We start from the raw sequence: 18,576 nt of genomic DNA, 5'->3' as shown, positions 1-18,576 counted from the left end.
TTATTTAAAATGCCTAAAGGCATCTGACATTACTTTTACGACTTTTTACCGCCTTCTAATGACAGGTAGTGGCATGCACACTAGTGGACTAAACTGTCCACCAGTGTGCAGGTTTCCTCACGATGTTTTCCTTCACCGGAAGCAAGTGGTGGTCTATTAAAAATGAAAACTACTATGCCTATATGAGTCAAATTTGTATACAAATTCATATGGCACGAGTAGGATATGAACCTGAGACCTTTCGATACACAGGCGGGCCTTTTATTAATTATTACACCACCACCGCTTCACTTAACAATAAAACACTAGATGGCACTGTTTGTATTTTAAAGCGCTATGGATATTTTATTTCAATATCCCAATCCCAAGAAGAAACTGTTCCCGAGGTCATTTAAGCGGGCGAAGCCGCTGGTAAACAATCAATCAATCAATCATTTATTTGTCAGAATACAGAATTAGAATCAGATGGTCTTGATATATATAGAACATGCATTCTGCCTTATAGGCGTACAACAACAACAGTAGTAGGGTTATATGTATCGAGTAACAAAAAGATTCGGATTGGTGAATAAACTTCATGTTGAAATTATTCTACTTGTTCAATTATTATGTAGGTACCAAATCCTAGTTAGAGCCGACCCAAGACTCCATGAATCGCCTCTGGTCCTTATAGTTTTTATTATTGTGAACACGACTAAAGTCGTGAATCCTAACTATCCTATTCCTAACTAATATTATAAATGCGAAAGTAAGTTTGTTTGTTACCTCTTCACGCTCTATTTATTCAACGAATCTCGGAAAAATAACTGTTCCCGTAAGAAAACGCAGGCAAAAACTTGTATTTTAAATTAATAAGTTCCTATAAAATTAGGTATGTAGCGGGAGCCAGGTGATTATGCTCGACCGCCACAAAGGAAAGATCTTCCCGCCAAGCTAGGTGTTGCACCTGGGGAACCGCACGGCTCCAACGATGTCATGTCGGTGGTTGTATTTATGCTTCCAATCTAAAACTCACTGTCTGCGCGGTCTAGGCTTGTTAGCTGTCTGTAGTGAGTCGACCGTCGTGCAATCTGTCCGTAGTGTCCTGGATCACTTGTGTGGCTTGTTATTCGTTGCGTTTGGTCGAATTTACATCTGCGGCGTTATGCATGTGGCGTGGTAGGTGTCGCCACAGGTATTATACTTTAGCATAATATCTAAACATAATGTGTTTTGTTTAGCCGAATAAAGTTATTCTTTCTTCTTTCTTTATATAATATTTACAATTTCCATGTAATGTTTTTAATCTGTGCTATTTCCACTGTGGCGAACGTTTCCTAGAGTGATACTTCTCGATCGTTCCCAGGCGTTCTCGAAGATTTCGAGTTCGAGAAATCTTTATGGCATGGCATCAACACAACAACGTAGTATTCTTTAGCTTTTTTTCATAAAAAAAATAAAATCGACTATGCTTGGTCATAGAGCAAATAATTTTGCGGATGCTTCTCCATAGACAAGGATATAAATAAAAATAGAAACTATTAGATTTTATAAGTAATTAAGGTACAAATTTCCATATAATTTCAAATTCAATAAAATTTTGATGAATTTAATTAAAATACTGAAATTTATTTTCATAAATAAATATAAGTTTATTTCATAATAAATTATTATGAATATATTTGACCGGAAGTACTAGGTACTTGGACATGTTTCGTGAAACCCCGTTGTTTTGTATCAAGAAAGAAAATGCAATGGCCGCCATCTTCAACTCTAGTGAATGTTTTGGTCGTAGTTTCGGACTTTGAGGCCTATTTCGATTGTGCTATGCAATTATTTGATGGAAATAGTTTCGCTAAGTAGTAGGTGATATTAATCCTTTTGCACACAGGTATGTTACGATTTCTATCACTATTTTCTTCAAAAGTGTTTACATCTGGATTTCATATTTCATCGCTATTGTGATGCTGTCATATAAGATAAATAATACGTTTCTGAAGCCTTTTTTTGCTTTAAATGATTAGGTCTTTACTTTAATTCTATTATTGCTGATTTACGGAGTTGATATAAATATACAAACCTCGTTTTCGTATGTACTTGTATTTTACGTCCCTTTGTTACTATGCAGGCTTGTATAAATTTTATAACCATTTAATTGAAAATATTACATCAATTTCTTAATATATTATCAATATTATTTCATTTTAGGTTAGTGTTTACTTTTTTGATGTTTATTAGCGAGACATTTCAATTTCCGTGCGACATTAATGGCGGCAGTGGATTAACCTATTCACTTATAAAATGCATTATATCTAAGCATTTTTGCGTTTATTATGATTGTAATAGGCTTTACTTGATATATTTGATCGTAGGGAATGAAATAAAGTGACTTTCTATTTGTTTCTGGAACAATGACCTCGAGGGTCGTGCATATCGTAGTCTACTAAAAATATTTTTACCAAGATCATTATGGTGTACATAATTCGCAATAGCGACGATTTGGAAGATATATGGATAAAAAGTCAATTTTCGATTGCAGTCACATGAAATAAACTTGGAGGCCGAGGTGCTCTCCAAAGCGTCATCTCGGGTTTGACCCAAGATGATAGTATTTACGGTATGTCATCTACATCAGAATATGAATCTGCGGCCCGGCAAGTGAGTAGCATGCTTCATTTTATGCCCCTTTTCATCCCCAACAACTCAACAACATACCAGTACTACTAAAATTATATTAAAGCCATTTATGAACCTCTTGAGCTCTCTAATAATCTTTTAATAGAAGCTGTATAAAACTTATATATAAAAATGTGTGCAATAGAATATTATAAGTTGCTTGAAAGTTAAAAACCCTTTATAAATCTTTAGCTTGCTTCTTAACCCATATGCAAATCTCTAGAAGAGTAGTTTTTTATGACTTTTGTTTTATAACCACATTTAATTCTTTATTCCTATTTCCAAACTTTTCTTCTTTCCACCATGCCTTAGATCTTACATAGGCATCTCATTTTTTGTGTTAGTGTAGGTACATATTAAATTTAGTAGCTGCTGATTGTATTTATGTGGTATGAGATGTCTAATAGGTATTTAATACAGGTTCTGATAGTTATGTGAAATAATTTAAAATAATAAAGATTTGAAGTTGTTTGTGTATTCATTGTAAACCTTTAGATTTAGTCTTTCTGGTTTTAGTTTATTTCATGGTAAGTACTAGATAATACATATTTTTGTCCTTCTATACAAATCACTATCACAAGTCAATTGGGGCATTTGACATGACTGTTATTCCATTATTCAAGTCCACTGAAAGATATGTTGATTGTATGATAATAAATTCATTCGATGGGGGACATTCTACCATCTACCTAAACATATTATTGTATGTTTAAATATGAAGTTAATTTTAAAAAAGCGCAGCGAAATGTCATCTTTTTGAAAATTATTGTCTTATTATTTATTGCTAATTAAGTATGTTGTTGTAGGATTACGGGCCGACCACCTCCAGTGAAAATGTGTTTGATCATGTATTGGAACACAAATTAACAGATAATATGAATGTACCAAGTGTACGCACTCCTGTCTTGAGGGCTGTGCCCTTATCTCCTACAGAGGGCGATCCCGAGCCAGACTCTACTAACCTTGAAAGTATCATTCACTCCGTTCATAATAAAGTAGACAAGGAAGTTGAGTTTCATATTGCAGAAAAGAGATGTGACACAGATATGTCTGTTGATTCTCTCCCAGGAATAATCAGGATAGAGGAGCCTACCATAGACAATGCAGGCCATATTGCTTATCCTATAATACAAGAAACAGATGATTCAAATGATGGTAATTATATAGAGAACTCTGCAACTCTGATACAAGCTCCATTGAATACGGCAATAGTTCAAAATGTTACGAAGTTGCCCCAAAACTTCACTATCAATGTTGATGCAGCTGTGGGTAATATAACAGCTATTCAAAATGTATCACAAGATGTATCTGGCAACCAAACATTGTGGTTGCCAGCCGTCCTTGCAAGTAGTGCAACCACAGATAATAAAAGTGAAGATGAACAGGCTCAAGGAGTTTCACAAATAATAATCACTAGTGAAAGCTATGTAAATGACACCAATCAGTCCAAAAGAGCTAACATTGTCACAGAAACCAGTTATAGACCTAAGACTTCTAAAGTTCAGATACTAAGCAACATATCCATACCGAAAAATCCTACTTATTCACAACAATACATCACACAGGGTAAAGAGATAGCACCTGTGTATGGCACGCAGAACCATTTCTACAAATGGAACACTAATGTGGTTTCACAGAAACATGTAAATAATTCTGTGCTTTGTACTAAACCCTCAAAAAGTCAATCTTTGATTGGTTGCTCTCTTTCGCCTAATGTTATAAGCAACAGCCCCATTAAAAATGTATCTTACAGTCACACATTCACAAAGAGCACAAACTTAAATAAAACTTTGAATAAAGTAAACAATGGTGCTAACTTAAATGCTATGGTTGCTGCATCATCAGGTAACACCCAGTGCCATATTCTATCCCGGGTCGTCTCTGGACCCAACAAAATGTCAGTACACTCTGGAAGGAAATCTGTTAACACATTTAAAGGATCCAAGAATTCTAGCCAAGTCTCTGGACAGAAGAACCAGTCTAGGGCTATAAAGATAATTCAGCAAACAGGGTCAACTAACAAAGTAGATACTAAAGCTGGTGCTACTTACAAAAGCCAGCCACAGCAAACTACTTACAGCACCCTGGATACCAATACTTCTAAAGTTATACAAAAGGTAGGAAGTCCACCACATAAACCAAGTATTCAACATCAAATGAAGTTTCCTCAGAAAGGCGAGCGCTTAGTGTTACAGTCTCCATGTGGCCCAGTGTTAATCTCAACGGCTCCAATAAGTACTAGTCTGCCAAAAGGTCCTCATTATGTTCAATCGGGGTCTACTCCTAACTTGCGCTATGTGCAGACCTATGGAACGGCGGACAATCAGCTCTCTACTGTTTCACAAGTGTCTGCTAACCAGCAGTTGACTGCACAAATACTGCAGTCTTTATCACAACCAAAACTAATGCTGCATCCTAGTCCAGCACCCATTGTAGCCACTGTGGCACCTCCAATAAATATAGAAGAGATCATTGCAGTCAAACCAAACAACCAGAAAAGAATTGTTTTGTAAGTATATATTTTCTTAAAAATAAATACAAAATCCAATAACAATTATTAGGGTTATCATATCATTAACAAAAAATATTTTTATTTCAGTGGCGACAAGTCGACACTACAAACAGCAGATGATATAATTGGTATGGAAGAGAGACCTAATCTCACAGAAGAATTCCGTCGGTATTCTTTCCAGGCGCTCGCTTTCGTGATGCTAGATCATACATACTCATTACCCGCGCAGAAACAGCCTTCACCTTCTCCTCCTGCTATAACTACAATTGTGTCAACTTTATCACCGACGTCTATTGCTTCACCTACTCCTACAACACCAGTCAGCCCCATGAAGAGAACTTCTCCTGTCATTATGTCAACAGCGTCGTATGAACTGCCAATAACGGTGCCAACCAGTGTTATCGGCACTCCCATTCCTGTCTCTACCATTCAGATGGGAGCTTTGACTTACAATCCGCACCCACTGCCGCCTCCTCCGCCGGAAGATGACGCAGCTTCTGTTATCTCGTCCTTGGACGGGGATAGAACACAAACAAATAGAGGCGGCAGCGACACAGAAACTGCACCCGAAGGCGAAGAAGAAGGCAAAACTCGGTGCATTTGTGATTTTACTCATGATGATGGTTACATGATATGCTGTGATCGTTGTGGGGAATGGCAGCATGTCGACTGCATGGGTATTGACAGGAATAATATACCTGACACTTACATGTGTGAACTCTGCTTGCCGCGGCCTATTGACAGACGTCACGCCCGATCTATTCAGTTACGGAAGAGAGAGGAACTTCATGCCTTGGGGGCGTCAGATTCAGACTCTTCAGAAACTGCCCACCCTCCAGGACAAAGAAGGAAGCGTTTGTTGACTGTTACAACTTATACTAATACAAGTGGTTCGTTTGTAACGACATATAATTCCAGTTCCGTACCCGTTATCCCGCCTCTGCCGCCCCAGCCACCGCCCCAACCCTTGCCGCCCAAGCGAGGTCCTAAACGACCCAAGAAAACCGAAGTCGTAAGAAAAGGAGCTAAGAGAAAGTTGACAGAAAAAAGAGTCAAACGAAAGAAGGAAATGATGTTGAACAGAAGCAAATACAATTCCAATGTATCAAATCAGTCACATTGGCAAGAGTCTTATGAACTGGCTATGACAAACCATTACAGCCCAGAACTGCGAGCTAAGATTATGAAATATAGCAACAAATTGGGCAGCTCGCCGATCATGGCATCAGCCATAACAGCGCATTTATGTACGACCGTACCACATGCCGGTGGTACAATTCTAATTGCTATAAAAGAGCTGAAGGAGAATACCCCTATCATAGAACTTAGAGGCAAATATATGCTTTCCAATCAGCATAGACCTCAATTGCAGACTTCTGCGCGGGCTGGAAGCCAAAAGCCAGGCCCCTTCGTATTCTTCTATAGACTGCCGAAAGATAACACGCAGATCTGTATCGACACACGGACTTATGGCAATGAAGCACGGTTCGTTCGGAGATCGTGCAAACCCAACGCTGAACTCCAACACTGCATTGTCAAAGGCACTCTGCACGTTTATCTAGTTACGATTGGAGTAATTCAGTCTGACACAGAAATTACTGTTGGCCATGACTCTGATGGCAGCAAACAGCCTTGTGCTTGTGGAAATCCAAAACATTGTAAAGTTAATGGTTTAAATTATGATACGAAAGTTTCAAGAAAGAGTGTGGATTATCCCCCAAGAGAGAAGAGAAGCAGGAACAGATGTTTCAGCAGTTCCTCTCCAATGTCACCACCTCCAGAGCCACCACTTACTCCCGTCAAAGAATATCCACAGAATTTGCCAATTAAAACTGAGAAGAAATCTCCTATAAAACAGGATTTCTCTCCAATGTCACCTGTTAAAGAACCTATACCGTACAGTTACGACAGAATTCACTTGCCAGAAGTAAAATCAGAAATTGATCTGCTCTCTAAAGAGGAATTAAAACCAGAGATAGATGAACCAGATTTCTTTAAAACAGAAACTTGTGTAGAAGAAAGGAAACCTGAAATTAGTGAAGATATGGAGACGAAACCTGTAAAAGAGGATATAGTGACGCCAGAGCCGGTAGTAGAAGAACCAAAAGTTAATGACCATGAGCCTGTTTTGAAAACTGACGAAGTTCTATCTGATGAAGAGAAATCAGAAATAGTGGAAAAGGATGAGGAAAAAGTAGTTAAAGAAGAGCCTAAAGAAGAAGTTAAGGTGGAAACTAAGGTAGAAGATGAAAGGCCGGTCACGCGCGAATTTACTGCAAAGTCCGCGTGTCACGATAGATCATCGCGGTCTAGTAGGACCACATGCGTTAACCAAGACTCTTTAGACGACAAAACTGATGATTCGCAAGACAAAATTCAGACTGCTGCTAACAAAGAAAAAGAGAAGAGAAAGATGGTAATAATCTTTTCCTTTTTTTACACATTCATTATTTAATTGACATTTGATGTGTAGTTTAAACTAAAATTTTATTTTTGTTTTTAGACCCGGGAAGAGCGCAAAATGGAGGCTATAATGAAAGCGTTCGAAAGGATGGAGAAAGCTGAGCAGCGGAAACAAGAGGTTAAAGAACGGCAAAAAAGGAGGGAGTCTGATCCACATCCTAACGCTCCCGATAAAGAAGACGAGGAGGAAATACAGAACTCTACTAAGAAGAGAAGAAAGTAAGGGTTTATTTATCAACAATTTTTCGTTGTCATTCATGATCACTATTTAATGAAGATCTATGTCTTATTGAATATAACATATCTAGTCTCTGATAGTACTTGATTCAACAGGAATGATTACTCTTTGGTTTACATTAAACCAAAATATCTAAGAGCTCAGCCAATGGGTATATAAATACAATGATGTTTATATCTAGTTATCAATATGTTTTTAACATTAAGTTCGCCATTCTTTTGTTTTTACTTGGAACAATAAAGTTTAATAAATAAATATTGTTGCAGACGCAAGGGCCGCGCGCGGACGACTTCTCAGTCGACGTTGAGCGGCCGCCGGCGGCTGAACTCTGCTGATAGTGACATGCACACCTCCGGGGACGAGGCCCCGCGCACACCGCCCCGCACGAGGCCGCCTCGTCGGCACAGCGCCTTACAACCCATCACGTCCACTGTGGCGACCACTCCCATTGTAACAACCCCGGTTGATCAGATACCACGGCCCCCGCAAGAGGTAATGTGTGTTATTGTGCCAACAATATTGGTTCAGTCGAATTTTGGAGGGTAGTTTGTTATGATTGCAATAGCTATGATTGAAATAACCACTCTGTAACATTTTTGAGGGTAAATTCATCGGATGCCAAAATTCGCGTCTCTCTTATATAAAAAAAACGTTCAAGTCGAAATATCATTCAAATATTGTTATATCGTAAAATGAAGTAAAACCAGATTAAACCAGAAAACCAGATTAACTTATGTGATGCATTCTTTTTTCAGGATCTTGGCTTGAGTTCAGCATGTCTATTAGTTGAAGCAGCCGTTGGTTCAGTGGAATCTACATTTAAACTCCCTAAAACCAAGAAGACTATGGCCACAGAATGGATAGGCCGCTCTCCCGAAAGGACGCCATCTCCTTACCGATCCCCATACAGACCTTCTTTAGTCTCGGCTCCTTCATTAGAGAGCTTAGTCCAAGTAGCCTCGACAATGATCGGTGATCTTAGTGGGGGACAAGATATAGATGAAGAAAATGCTCGTTTGTCACCTCCTAGGACCCCGGGGAGAGACAGAAACAAACCGCCTAAGAAAGCTAAGAGAATCACAAGGAGTACACCACCCACTGAAGTAGTAGAGGTCGTTCCTACAGTAGTGCCTCAACATAGTGCCAAGAAGAGATGGCTTCGACAGGCCATTAGTGAAGAAAGTGATTCACCGTCTGCTGGTGAGTTGACATACATTTTAAAAATCTGTAATTTTTATAAATCTGGGCAAGTATACTATGTTTAATTGTAGATGTGTTTGTTTCAGAATCGCCACCAAACGAAATGATAACACCTTTGAAAAAGCGAAGGTTAGCGAGAGAGTCGTTATCGTGTGAACAGAACACTATTGTGCCTGTAAGTATACAATAATGTGGTAACTTAGAATATGAGTAATTTTATTTTATCTAATGTTTTATTAATTGTGCAGTGCATCGACGAATCATCGCCGGTGCTTACATCGGAGGAGTCCCCAGTTAAAGACGATTCACATGCGTCTGCTAGACAGTTTAAAGTTAGAAATATAATGGACAGTATATACGGCAGGGACCGGACCAGGTCTGACAGCGGACAAGGCTCTGATGACCAGTGCAATATGGACAATGATCTTAACGTTAACATAGTGCCACATGACAGTGAAAACATTAGGAGGATAATCGGCGTGCCACCTAATGCAGACTACAAGATATCGCCGCCTGTAATCACTAAACCGGAAGATATCAAAACAAATAACAATAACGTCGAAATTGAGGATACAAACTACAATAAAGTGGTCCCAATGGAAATTGACACTACGATCTCATCACAACCCAAACTTGAATCTAACGAAAACAGCAATAGTGAAATCAAAGGTATAGAAAGCCCAAATGACAAGCTGAATAGTTGTCAGTCTGCAGACACGAGCGGAAACTCCTCGCCGCAACGTGACGAAATGGACGATATACAGAAAAAGATCCACTCATTCCACACAGAAAATATCCTGATACTCAAAAGCAGAAATAAAAAGCCAAAAGAAAAACGGAAGAAGGTAAATTTAAACTTCGATCTCAACATGGTGGATGACCAAATCAGTATTCAATTGAGGACAGAGGAAGAAAACAATAGCTCGAAGTCGCCAGAAATCAATGGAGATATTCACGACGACATGAGCAACTCTGTGCACGACGAGAAGATTCACGTGTCGCCAGAGAATATACCTTTGCCTCCAGTGGAGTCTATACCTTTACCGGCGCCGGAGAATATTCCTTTGCCAGAGGAACCAAATCCTATATCTATGATTCCGCCTCCAGAAGCGATCCCGCTTCCCGAGGCGATCCCTCTTCCTGAGGAGCCAATGAAGCCTGCGAAGCCAGTGCGGGCGGAGTCTCCGGCCGAGGAGAAGAGCTACGAGGTCGCCGACCGACCGTCAGTGCTCGACAAATCGTTACCGTTCTCGTCGCGTTTCAGTTCGACCGGTCTATTTTCGGGTATCTTCAGCAATATGACACAGACATTTAACTTCGAAGATCAGAACGTGCCGAACATGTCGATAATAAAGAGTGCGATAGACAAGACGACGAATTTAGACAGTAGTATATTCGATAATAAGGACAGTACGCGGGACGAGTTTAAGAACGTGCACGAGATATTGAACCGTGTGAACAGTATGGACTCTAACAACAGTGTGATATTGTCTGGCGTGTTGCGGAGCAGCCGGTCGTCGCCGGCGCCGCCGCCCGCCGGCAGCAAGGCCAGCGCCGCGCCACGCGACCCCCGCCTGCAGCCGCCGCCGCAGGACAAACCCAAGCCGGTGCGCAGGAAGGTATGTATCGCCACGCTCAACCCACCTAACTACTTGTTTCATTGCCTCTTTATCGAATTCCACTTGAGACATGGTAGGGCTGTGAAGTGAGGGGTGGCTTGGTCAATATCATATTTGCAGTTTCGGATTTAGCTAGCATTCTTCTTAGCGTGTTGAATAGGCTCGGCGAATCAGATTAGTAGTATATCAATAAGAATAGTATGTAAATGTCATTATATAGCTGGCATTGATCACTATGAATTTGACCAATCATTGTTAGTTACTAGCAATGGAATTGGAATACTTAGAAATGAGGAGGAAACTTCGATCAACTACAATTTTACAATTTTTATAAGTGACAAATCTGCTATGAGAAATGCATTAGCTCATTTTGTTATTTCTGCAAGTTGCAACCATAAGTATAAATGAATGTCTCTTGACAGTGTTGCACATCAGTGGCTTTATCTTATCGTAATTTATTTATCTGAAAGTGAATGAGTGGTTAGATTAGATATAAATATCTTTAATGTAATAATAATGTCTTTTAATATTTTGCAGCAGTAATAATGATTTTGACAAAACAGCTCCCGATCATAGAATGTTACTCTCAATATTGAAGCATTCTATGTTCAGTATGTCAATGGGTCTTGAATGTTTATGTTATTATGTAACAATATAATAACATATTAATATATAGATAAAGTTGTTGTTGTAGGAGTTTGTTGTAGGAGACTTGTGTTACAGGATAACTAAGTCAACAGGGTTAGTTATCCTAACACAAGTCTCAAACTTATTATAGGAGTTACAATGTTTGTGTGATTTGTGCACGTAGGTATTTATTTATTTATTCATTATTCCGTAAAAGTTAGCAAACAGATTATGAACAACTAAAGACCCGGCCATCTTCGCTCAGGTTCATGTATATGTATAAACCTTCGGGAATTTATTGTCTAAGAGAAAATGTAAAACCAATCAAAATCAGTTGCTTGGTTTAAAAGGAGGAAAGCTTAGAAACAGACAGACACGGAGGGCGTCTTTGTTTTATACTAGTGACCCACAATTTAACAAAGAATATTCCGGCAGCTCTCTATCAGCGAATACCGCAAGCGTCTCAAAGGCGGCAGTGGCCACGACGACAGCACTCGGGACTCGCTCGACGGGGCGGAGGCCGATCAAGGCGCGGCGGAGGCCGAGGTCGGGTCCGAGTGGTCGTCGGAGTCCTCGGGCGCCGCCTCGCTGTCCCCGCATCGGCTGGACGCAGCCGCGGCCCAGGCTGCCGATGAGTTGGAACAGAGACTGCACAGGGAACTCACTGCCGAACATGACCTCAGAGGTAAGCTGTAACTCATCATTTTCAGCACACATCAACCCAGTGCACGAAGAAACTAGTTAGTAATCTGTGCCACTGCTGAGTATAGGCCTCCCCTTTTTCCCGCCATTTCCTACGTGCGCCAGTCTTATCCATCGTTTTCCCGTGACTCAAACAATGTAATCTGACCATTTCCTGTGCAACCGTTGGACGACGAACTATATGTAGCGAAACAGAAGGTGGTGCCGCGTTTCCAACACTGTCTGTCTTCCACCTCACGTATCGTCACGCAACTTTTTTTTGTGTAGGTAGTCTCTAGGTAAAAGTATCGGGAGCACATAAATACAAAGGAATAAAACATTTTTAGAAAGAAAATAGCTTACAATTTTAATCGTTAGTTTTAACAAGTTAAATAGCTTCTATTCAATACAATGCACACGCGCATAAAAGCTGCCGGTCTCGTCACGAGATGTAATTATCTCCGATGCAAATGCGATGCTATTAGAGGGAATTGCATCGGTTCACGGTCCGCAGGTCTCGATTCAATTGCGTTGCGTCACGATCTCGCCTAATGCCGTACGACCCCGTTGCAAACAGGACTAAACTATATCTAAAATAATAACAGTAAAAACTAAACAAACACGTTTTATCAATCGGTACTATCGTGATGGTTTTACCTAATGGTAAGCCTAGGTTGTTTAGTTTCACCCCAAAACGTATAGATTTCGATGACATCGTTTACATTGGATGTGAGAATGTATGGACTACACTGTGCTACTGTGTCGAACGACGTTTATTAATTTTTTCACAACCACTAAAGTTGCCCAAGAGTCAGATTGTGATTCTAATCTGATTGGTTAGTTTGCATCCCGAAATTGAGAGTCACAACTAGTAAAATAATGAGGCTTTTTTTTACCATTATATCAATCTTATAATGTGCATAATCCATCTTACCGTTCAGTTATTCGTTTATTAATTCCTGGTAATTGCCAAGGTACTAAGATAATTTTATATTAATATCTCAAATTTTGCACAATCATGTAAACAACTTTCCAGTTTTTATGTAACAGGTGCAATCAGTTAGGGTTATCAAACAGTCACGCGTTATCATTTATTATGTACATTATTCTTTAATAAAGAATTCCATTCATTAGTTTTTTTGAGCCTGTCGACGTAAACCACTGCTGGGCAAGAAAGGGAAGAGCCCCTTGTCTGCCGAGATCTGCCCTCTGGAAACTATCAATGTCATCTCGACTTTTCTTTCGCTGTCTCCTGCGCCTCAAGTCTCATTTATATATTTTTTTTAATTACAGGGATTCGAAATAATAAATAAATAGTTTCATCTTTTTCTATTTATTGTTTTAACAGATACTACGACGCAATTACATTCAAAGTAATGGTCTCGTCGGCCTTGAGAAGCGTAAACATCGTGTGTAAACTGCGTTGTAACAAAACTTATTACAATTAGCTTTTTTGCTCCATACTATATCAATCAATGAGCTAATTTGATCGTTACTTCTTCATTATCCCGTAACAGGAAATTTAATTCTTATTCCTGTTACTAAGAGCTCTTTCACGTTGTCATTGCGTTCGTAGATTTAAAACTTTTAGATAGGCCACGTCGAATAAAGTCCTATCAAGAAAACCTAGTCTTTATCGTAATCTCGGGTAAAAACATAATAAAATATATACACTTAACCCTTAATCAGAAATCACACGGTGAAAATCAGTGAAGAAGTTTTTGAGTTAATCGCGAACAGACACAAACAGACGCAGCAGAGAACTTAATTTTATAATATGTAAGGAGGTATGTGAAAGTAAGTTTGTTACCTCTGCATTTCTCTACCCAACCAGTGATATGTACTTGTAGTTCAGAGTATGGAGAAGGACATATATATCACGGAAAAAAAATAGGTCACGCACTTCTTGAGTGCTTGAACATTTTCGAAGATTTTTTTTTTATTTTAAATGACTCCTTTGGATTTAAGGTAGGACCTTAACAGTTATATTGTGAGTGGCCGGCCGTTTGGCAAGCAGCCACACTATGCATGTTTATTTTTATGCCACTTGCGTTAGTGCACGACAATGCGGGGCGAAGTGGGGTCACAGCGTATCCTGTTTAATGATCGCGCTAGTACTTCATACGTGTATGCGGCAACACTGTCAATTTAGTATTTGCATATGTTGTATGTATCTGTGGGAGGATATTATGCAAATTTTGCCTTGTATGTACCCGATACTTATGCGTGCATGTTCAATGTTTGTCTAGGCTGTTGAAAGTAATAGTCATAATAGAAATACAGCAATTTTTAGAATGGAGTAATATAAAAATTACTTTCATTTCACGTGTATTAAGTAACCTAATTTAAAAATTCAAAGTTAATTTAATTTTGAATTTTGAAATTCCCACAGGATACCACTTTTAAGACAGATAAGAGCTTTTAGAAAAAAAAATACATAGTATGCGTTGTCTTTGAACATATGTACGTTTATTTTGACTAAGATAAAGTGAAGATTAGACTCCATTCCACAATTTTGAGATAACTCAACTTTTCTGCATATCAATTTTCTTTTCCAAATAAATGTCATCATACAGTCAACAATAGATCAACCTACCCAAATTTGACTGCAAATTCGCCCCTATGACCGCGTTCACAGATCCACAGATCTTATGTATAATTTCAACAATCTGTTTATATATTTCAGGTGTATTCGACGCGCAGCCGACCGCATCTGAGCGTCAAAGGGAAAACCTGAGCTCTCGTCTCCGAAGGGAGTTCGGGCTGGCGCTGCCCGACGACGAGGAGGCGCGTCCGCCCACCGACCAGCCCGGTACGGTATGGGGCACAAGGGGCTTTAGTTAAACGTACTGGTCACTTTTTTTTTTGTTTTTTTTTTGTCCAGACCTTTTTGCTTTTTTTCTGTTTTCTTTTTTTTTTTAATACTGGGCTCTTGACTGCAAAGGCGAAAGATCCGACTTGGTGATTACGTCGTAAATGTTCCTGGGCAAAGTGCGTGCTTGCGTTTCACTTGTCACTATCGAATCGATTCGAAGTGAGACGCAGCAAACCCGTTCGTTGCGTCTCACTTCGAATCGATTCGATGGTAAGAAGTGAAATGCAAACCCACACTAACCGCTCTGGTCGAAAACTGTTTCGTTTTGCGAAAGGGTCACTTTTTTAAAATGAAGCCATCGTGCGTTGTCGGACGACGACCTTACCTTTCTTGTTTTGCATTATTTGATATTATATACGATGATCGATCAACTAACCATAAAGATGTTTTATATGAAAGCGCTATTTAGCTTATACTCGAGGTATCTTATCAAGGTCGTACTCTTTTTTATAGGGTAATTGAAGAGTAATTGAAATATTAGGTTTCTTTGCTTTCAGCAAAAATAAGATAACGGATGTAGTTTCCGCGTGTCGTCGTATATGTTCGCTAGGACAACACAAAGTTACACCTTGTGTAACCTAGCATTTACAATTTCAGTGAGATTTGTATCTATATGTTGTATATAACATACTGGCTGTCTTGTTTCAGATGTGGCGATCGCGGGCAAGCGCACGGACAGGTAGGGCGCCAGACAAATCGTATTTTTGTAAAAACAATCTCAAGCCGTCGCCGAGGCCCGGCCATGTATTATAGAATAACGTAATTATTAATGTAACTTTTTTATGGACTCGTGTTAGAGACATTTGTATATTTCCGTTTTATCTTCTGTTTTATTTTCACGGTTTTCTGCAAGTACAAATTGTTTTTATTTCCCCTTGTACATATTGTATATAGGAGATTAAGATAGCGGTAGGCTACCTACTCGGTATGTATGTATAAAGGTAATAAAAAAGATTTTTTATATATGTACAATGTTTATGTATCTTATTGATATATTTATTTATTATGGATCTATCGATAGAGCGCCTAACAAGCGCTGAATAGGATTTTTGTACGCATAATGTTTAAGTAAATTATAGTTGTTTTTATTATTTGTTTTACTTTTTTAGCGTATATAGAGTCTGGGGCGTCGTCCCCGGAGCGTAGGTCTGTTAGTGTTAGTCGTTTCTCATGTGTAGACATGTTTCGGTACAGAAGCGCGTTAGCCATGTTAGAGGTTAAATCTGTGTTATAATTTAAGAGAAGGCATGTCCCGTGTCCGCCTTTAGATCGAGGGACGAGCTGTCGTAAGGACTCTTGTTGTCCGTCTCCATCACAAAACCTTGGCAGCTGCGTCGAGGGCCGATTGCGTCTTCATTGTAAATTATTGCGCCGCTTTCGGCCCACTGCCTGTAAATGTCTGGACTGTGTCATATTTGTCGAGTGTGTGGTCGTAATGAGCTAGTTTAATTCGTCAATCCGCGCCCCTTCACCGCCAGATTTGTTTCTAATATGCTTTGCATTATTAGTCATGTGAATTCATTTAAAAAAATATAAACTGTATTATACTTAGTCTTTAAACACCACAATGAAATTCAATACCTTTGATTAATAAATTAATTATATCAATTTTAATATGAGGCATACTTAGAAACATTCCTGTATTGGTGACAACGAATCGATGTTGTAGACCCCAGCTAGGGGTACGTAGTCGCGCCCGAAGCCCAGTGGCAAATACAGACACTTGCAAAATATTCTGTTTGTTATTATATAAGTAGGAAAACCCCGCGATTGGCGTGGAAAACGAACAGCATACGGGGCCTTATTAATGTTTAATCGTCCAGATGAAATGTCAAAATGGTCTTTATTTTTTACACCTCGAGATACTTTTTTCCTTTTAGCTGTACGTTTTCTGCGCCGTCAAGGAAGTTGGAATCGGAGGGTAGTTGAATCCTTTCCCCATTAGTCTTCAAATGGTAGCTTTGTGAAATTGTAACCTTGGAAATGAAGAAAATCAGAGATTTTAGCAACAGTTAAAAAAAAAAATTTGAAAATTGTGCATTTAAATGAAAATCCTTATTTTAAAGCAAAATAGTTGAAACTTTTGTATTTATTAATAACCAAAATTAAAGCTGGTAAACACAATTTGAAAACACAAAATCATATATTTTTATCTTTTGTTACATTTTCATTTTTAAGGTTGCATGTATAAGAGGCGCAGAAATTAGCAGTGTATTAGATTTACACAAAATGTTTGTAGTGAAACTACATACATTGTTTTTTGATACCAGTGTGTAGCTTAATAGTTGCTCAACGTTCCGTATTTCGGAACTCTTACTGACATGCTTTTCGCGGTTTGGGGAAGTAATAGTATTAGCGAATTCTAAATGTATTGAATGTATTTTTTGATTTTAAATCAAGTTATGAATTGTATTAGCAGGCACTATTAAAACTTAAATTGTTAGGATTAGATAGGCAGCGCCTTTTTTTTTACGTTAATTTGCACACGTGAAGTGTGTCCTTCTGATTGTATGACATGTTTTTGTATCCTCATAAATCAAAACAAGCCGTCGACTGTATTATGAAATCAATTTTTACTGTTAAATTATTTTGTTAACGTCAAAATTTGAAAATTATCTCTGTGCCGTCTGATTTTTCTATCCGTGTTTCTGATTAACGACGTTATCTGTTAATCGAATATTAAATTGTAACTAAAATTCGATCACTGTAGTGGATACAATTAGTGTTCTCATACTTTTGCTTCCTATTTCTTGTGAAAAGATTAAAATAGACAAAGCATAATTTAATTTATACTGAAAGATTAATTATAGTCAACACGTTGCAATAATCGCCTAAAGGCAAGACTAGGTCATAGAAATCTATAAACACAAGATATTTTAATAGCATTTTATTTTAACTCTGGATTTTATTATTTTTTATACGTATTGTAAAGGTATTGCCGTTTTATGGTTTTTGTTTGAATATATTGATTATTGGTGACTACCCCAGCCAGTGTGGAGTGATAACGTCAGTAGTGTTCTATAATGAAATGTAAATATTTCGATCTGGTTGTCAACTAGAATTGTGAATCGCTTATTGTCTTCGTGTTAAAGTGCATTTTGCTGTGAACATTCTCGTTATATATGGTACACTCATCTTTAATAACGAATTACACAAAGGAAAGTACATTTCATCATTTTTCTATTGTAGTTAATGTATATGTACCAACATAGTTCACAGCGCAATGTTCTCTAATCAATAAATGTTCTGTAGAAATTAGAAAAATCTTTGTGATAAAATCTTGATAATATCATCCAGTAGAGAACGATATTTGTGTATATATTATAATAATTAATGCATAAGTAAAAGCTATATTTTGTTATGGTGAACTATAACGCACTCTGTATCTCTTGTTTGCCATATATGAACTTAGTTCCCCCTCTGTTCCTTGTGATTGCACCCACCTCTGTCCCTTCTTCTTATTCATAATTACGTGTTAGGCATTCGACGTAACAATGGAATATTTTGCAATATTAATATAATTTTATTGCTAAGTGGTTCATAAATTACTAGAACTGTATATTATTCAGATGTTAAATATTATTATTTCTTCTTAATGTTTGAACTAAGCATGTAAAATTTAAAATAATAATATAGAATAAAAGATGTTATGATAATTAATTACATAAAATCTTCGTTTGAATGTCACGCTTTTCCTTTTTTTAGT

At 38.3% G+C, this 18,576-nt stretch overlaps 1 protein-coding gene across 1 annotated transcript; it reads left to right on the top strand.

Annotated features, from left to right (window-relative positions):
* Nucleotides 1-1,705: 1,705 nt before the first annotated feature.
* On the top strand, nt 1,706-18,540 carry LOC128670993 (uncharacterized). The gene is made up of 12 exons (XM_053747052.2): nt 1,706-1,870; nt 2,519-2,637; nt 3,462-5,164; nt 5,255-7,583; nt 7,671-7,849; nt 8,135-8,360; nt 8,624-9,068; nt 9,140-9,243; nt 9,317-10,687; nt 11,750-11,999; nt 14,682-14,807; nt 15,519-18,540. Exons 2-12 carry the CDS (start codon nt 2,599-2,601, stop codon nt 15,551-15,553), a joined length of 6,807 nt encoding a protein of 2,268 aa, XP_053603027.1. The 5' UTR covers nt 1,706-1,870; nt 2,519-2,598; the 3' UTR covers nt 15,554-18,540.
* The last annotated feature ends 36 nt before the right edge of the window (nt 18,541-18,576 follow it).

Source organism: Plodia interpunctella, chromosome 6, assembly GCF_027563975.2.
Source record: "Plodia interpunctella isolate USDA-ARS_2022_Savannah chromosome 6, ilPloInte3.2, whole genome shotgun sequence".
Lineage (NCBI taxonomy): Eukaryota > Metazoa > Arthropoda > Insecta > Lepidoptera > Pyralidae > Plodia > Plodia interpunctella.
This window is presented reverse-complemented; position numbering and strand designations above follow the sequence as displayed.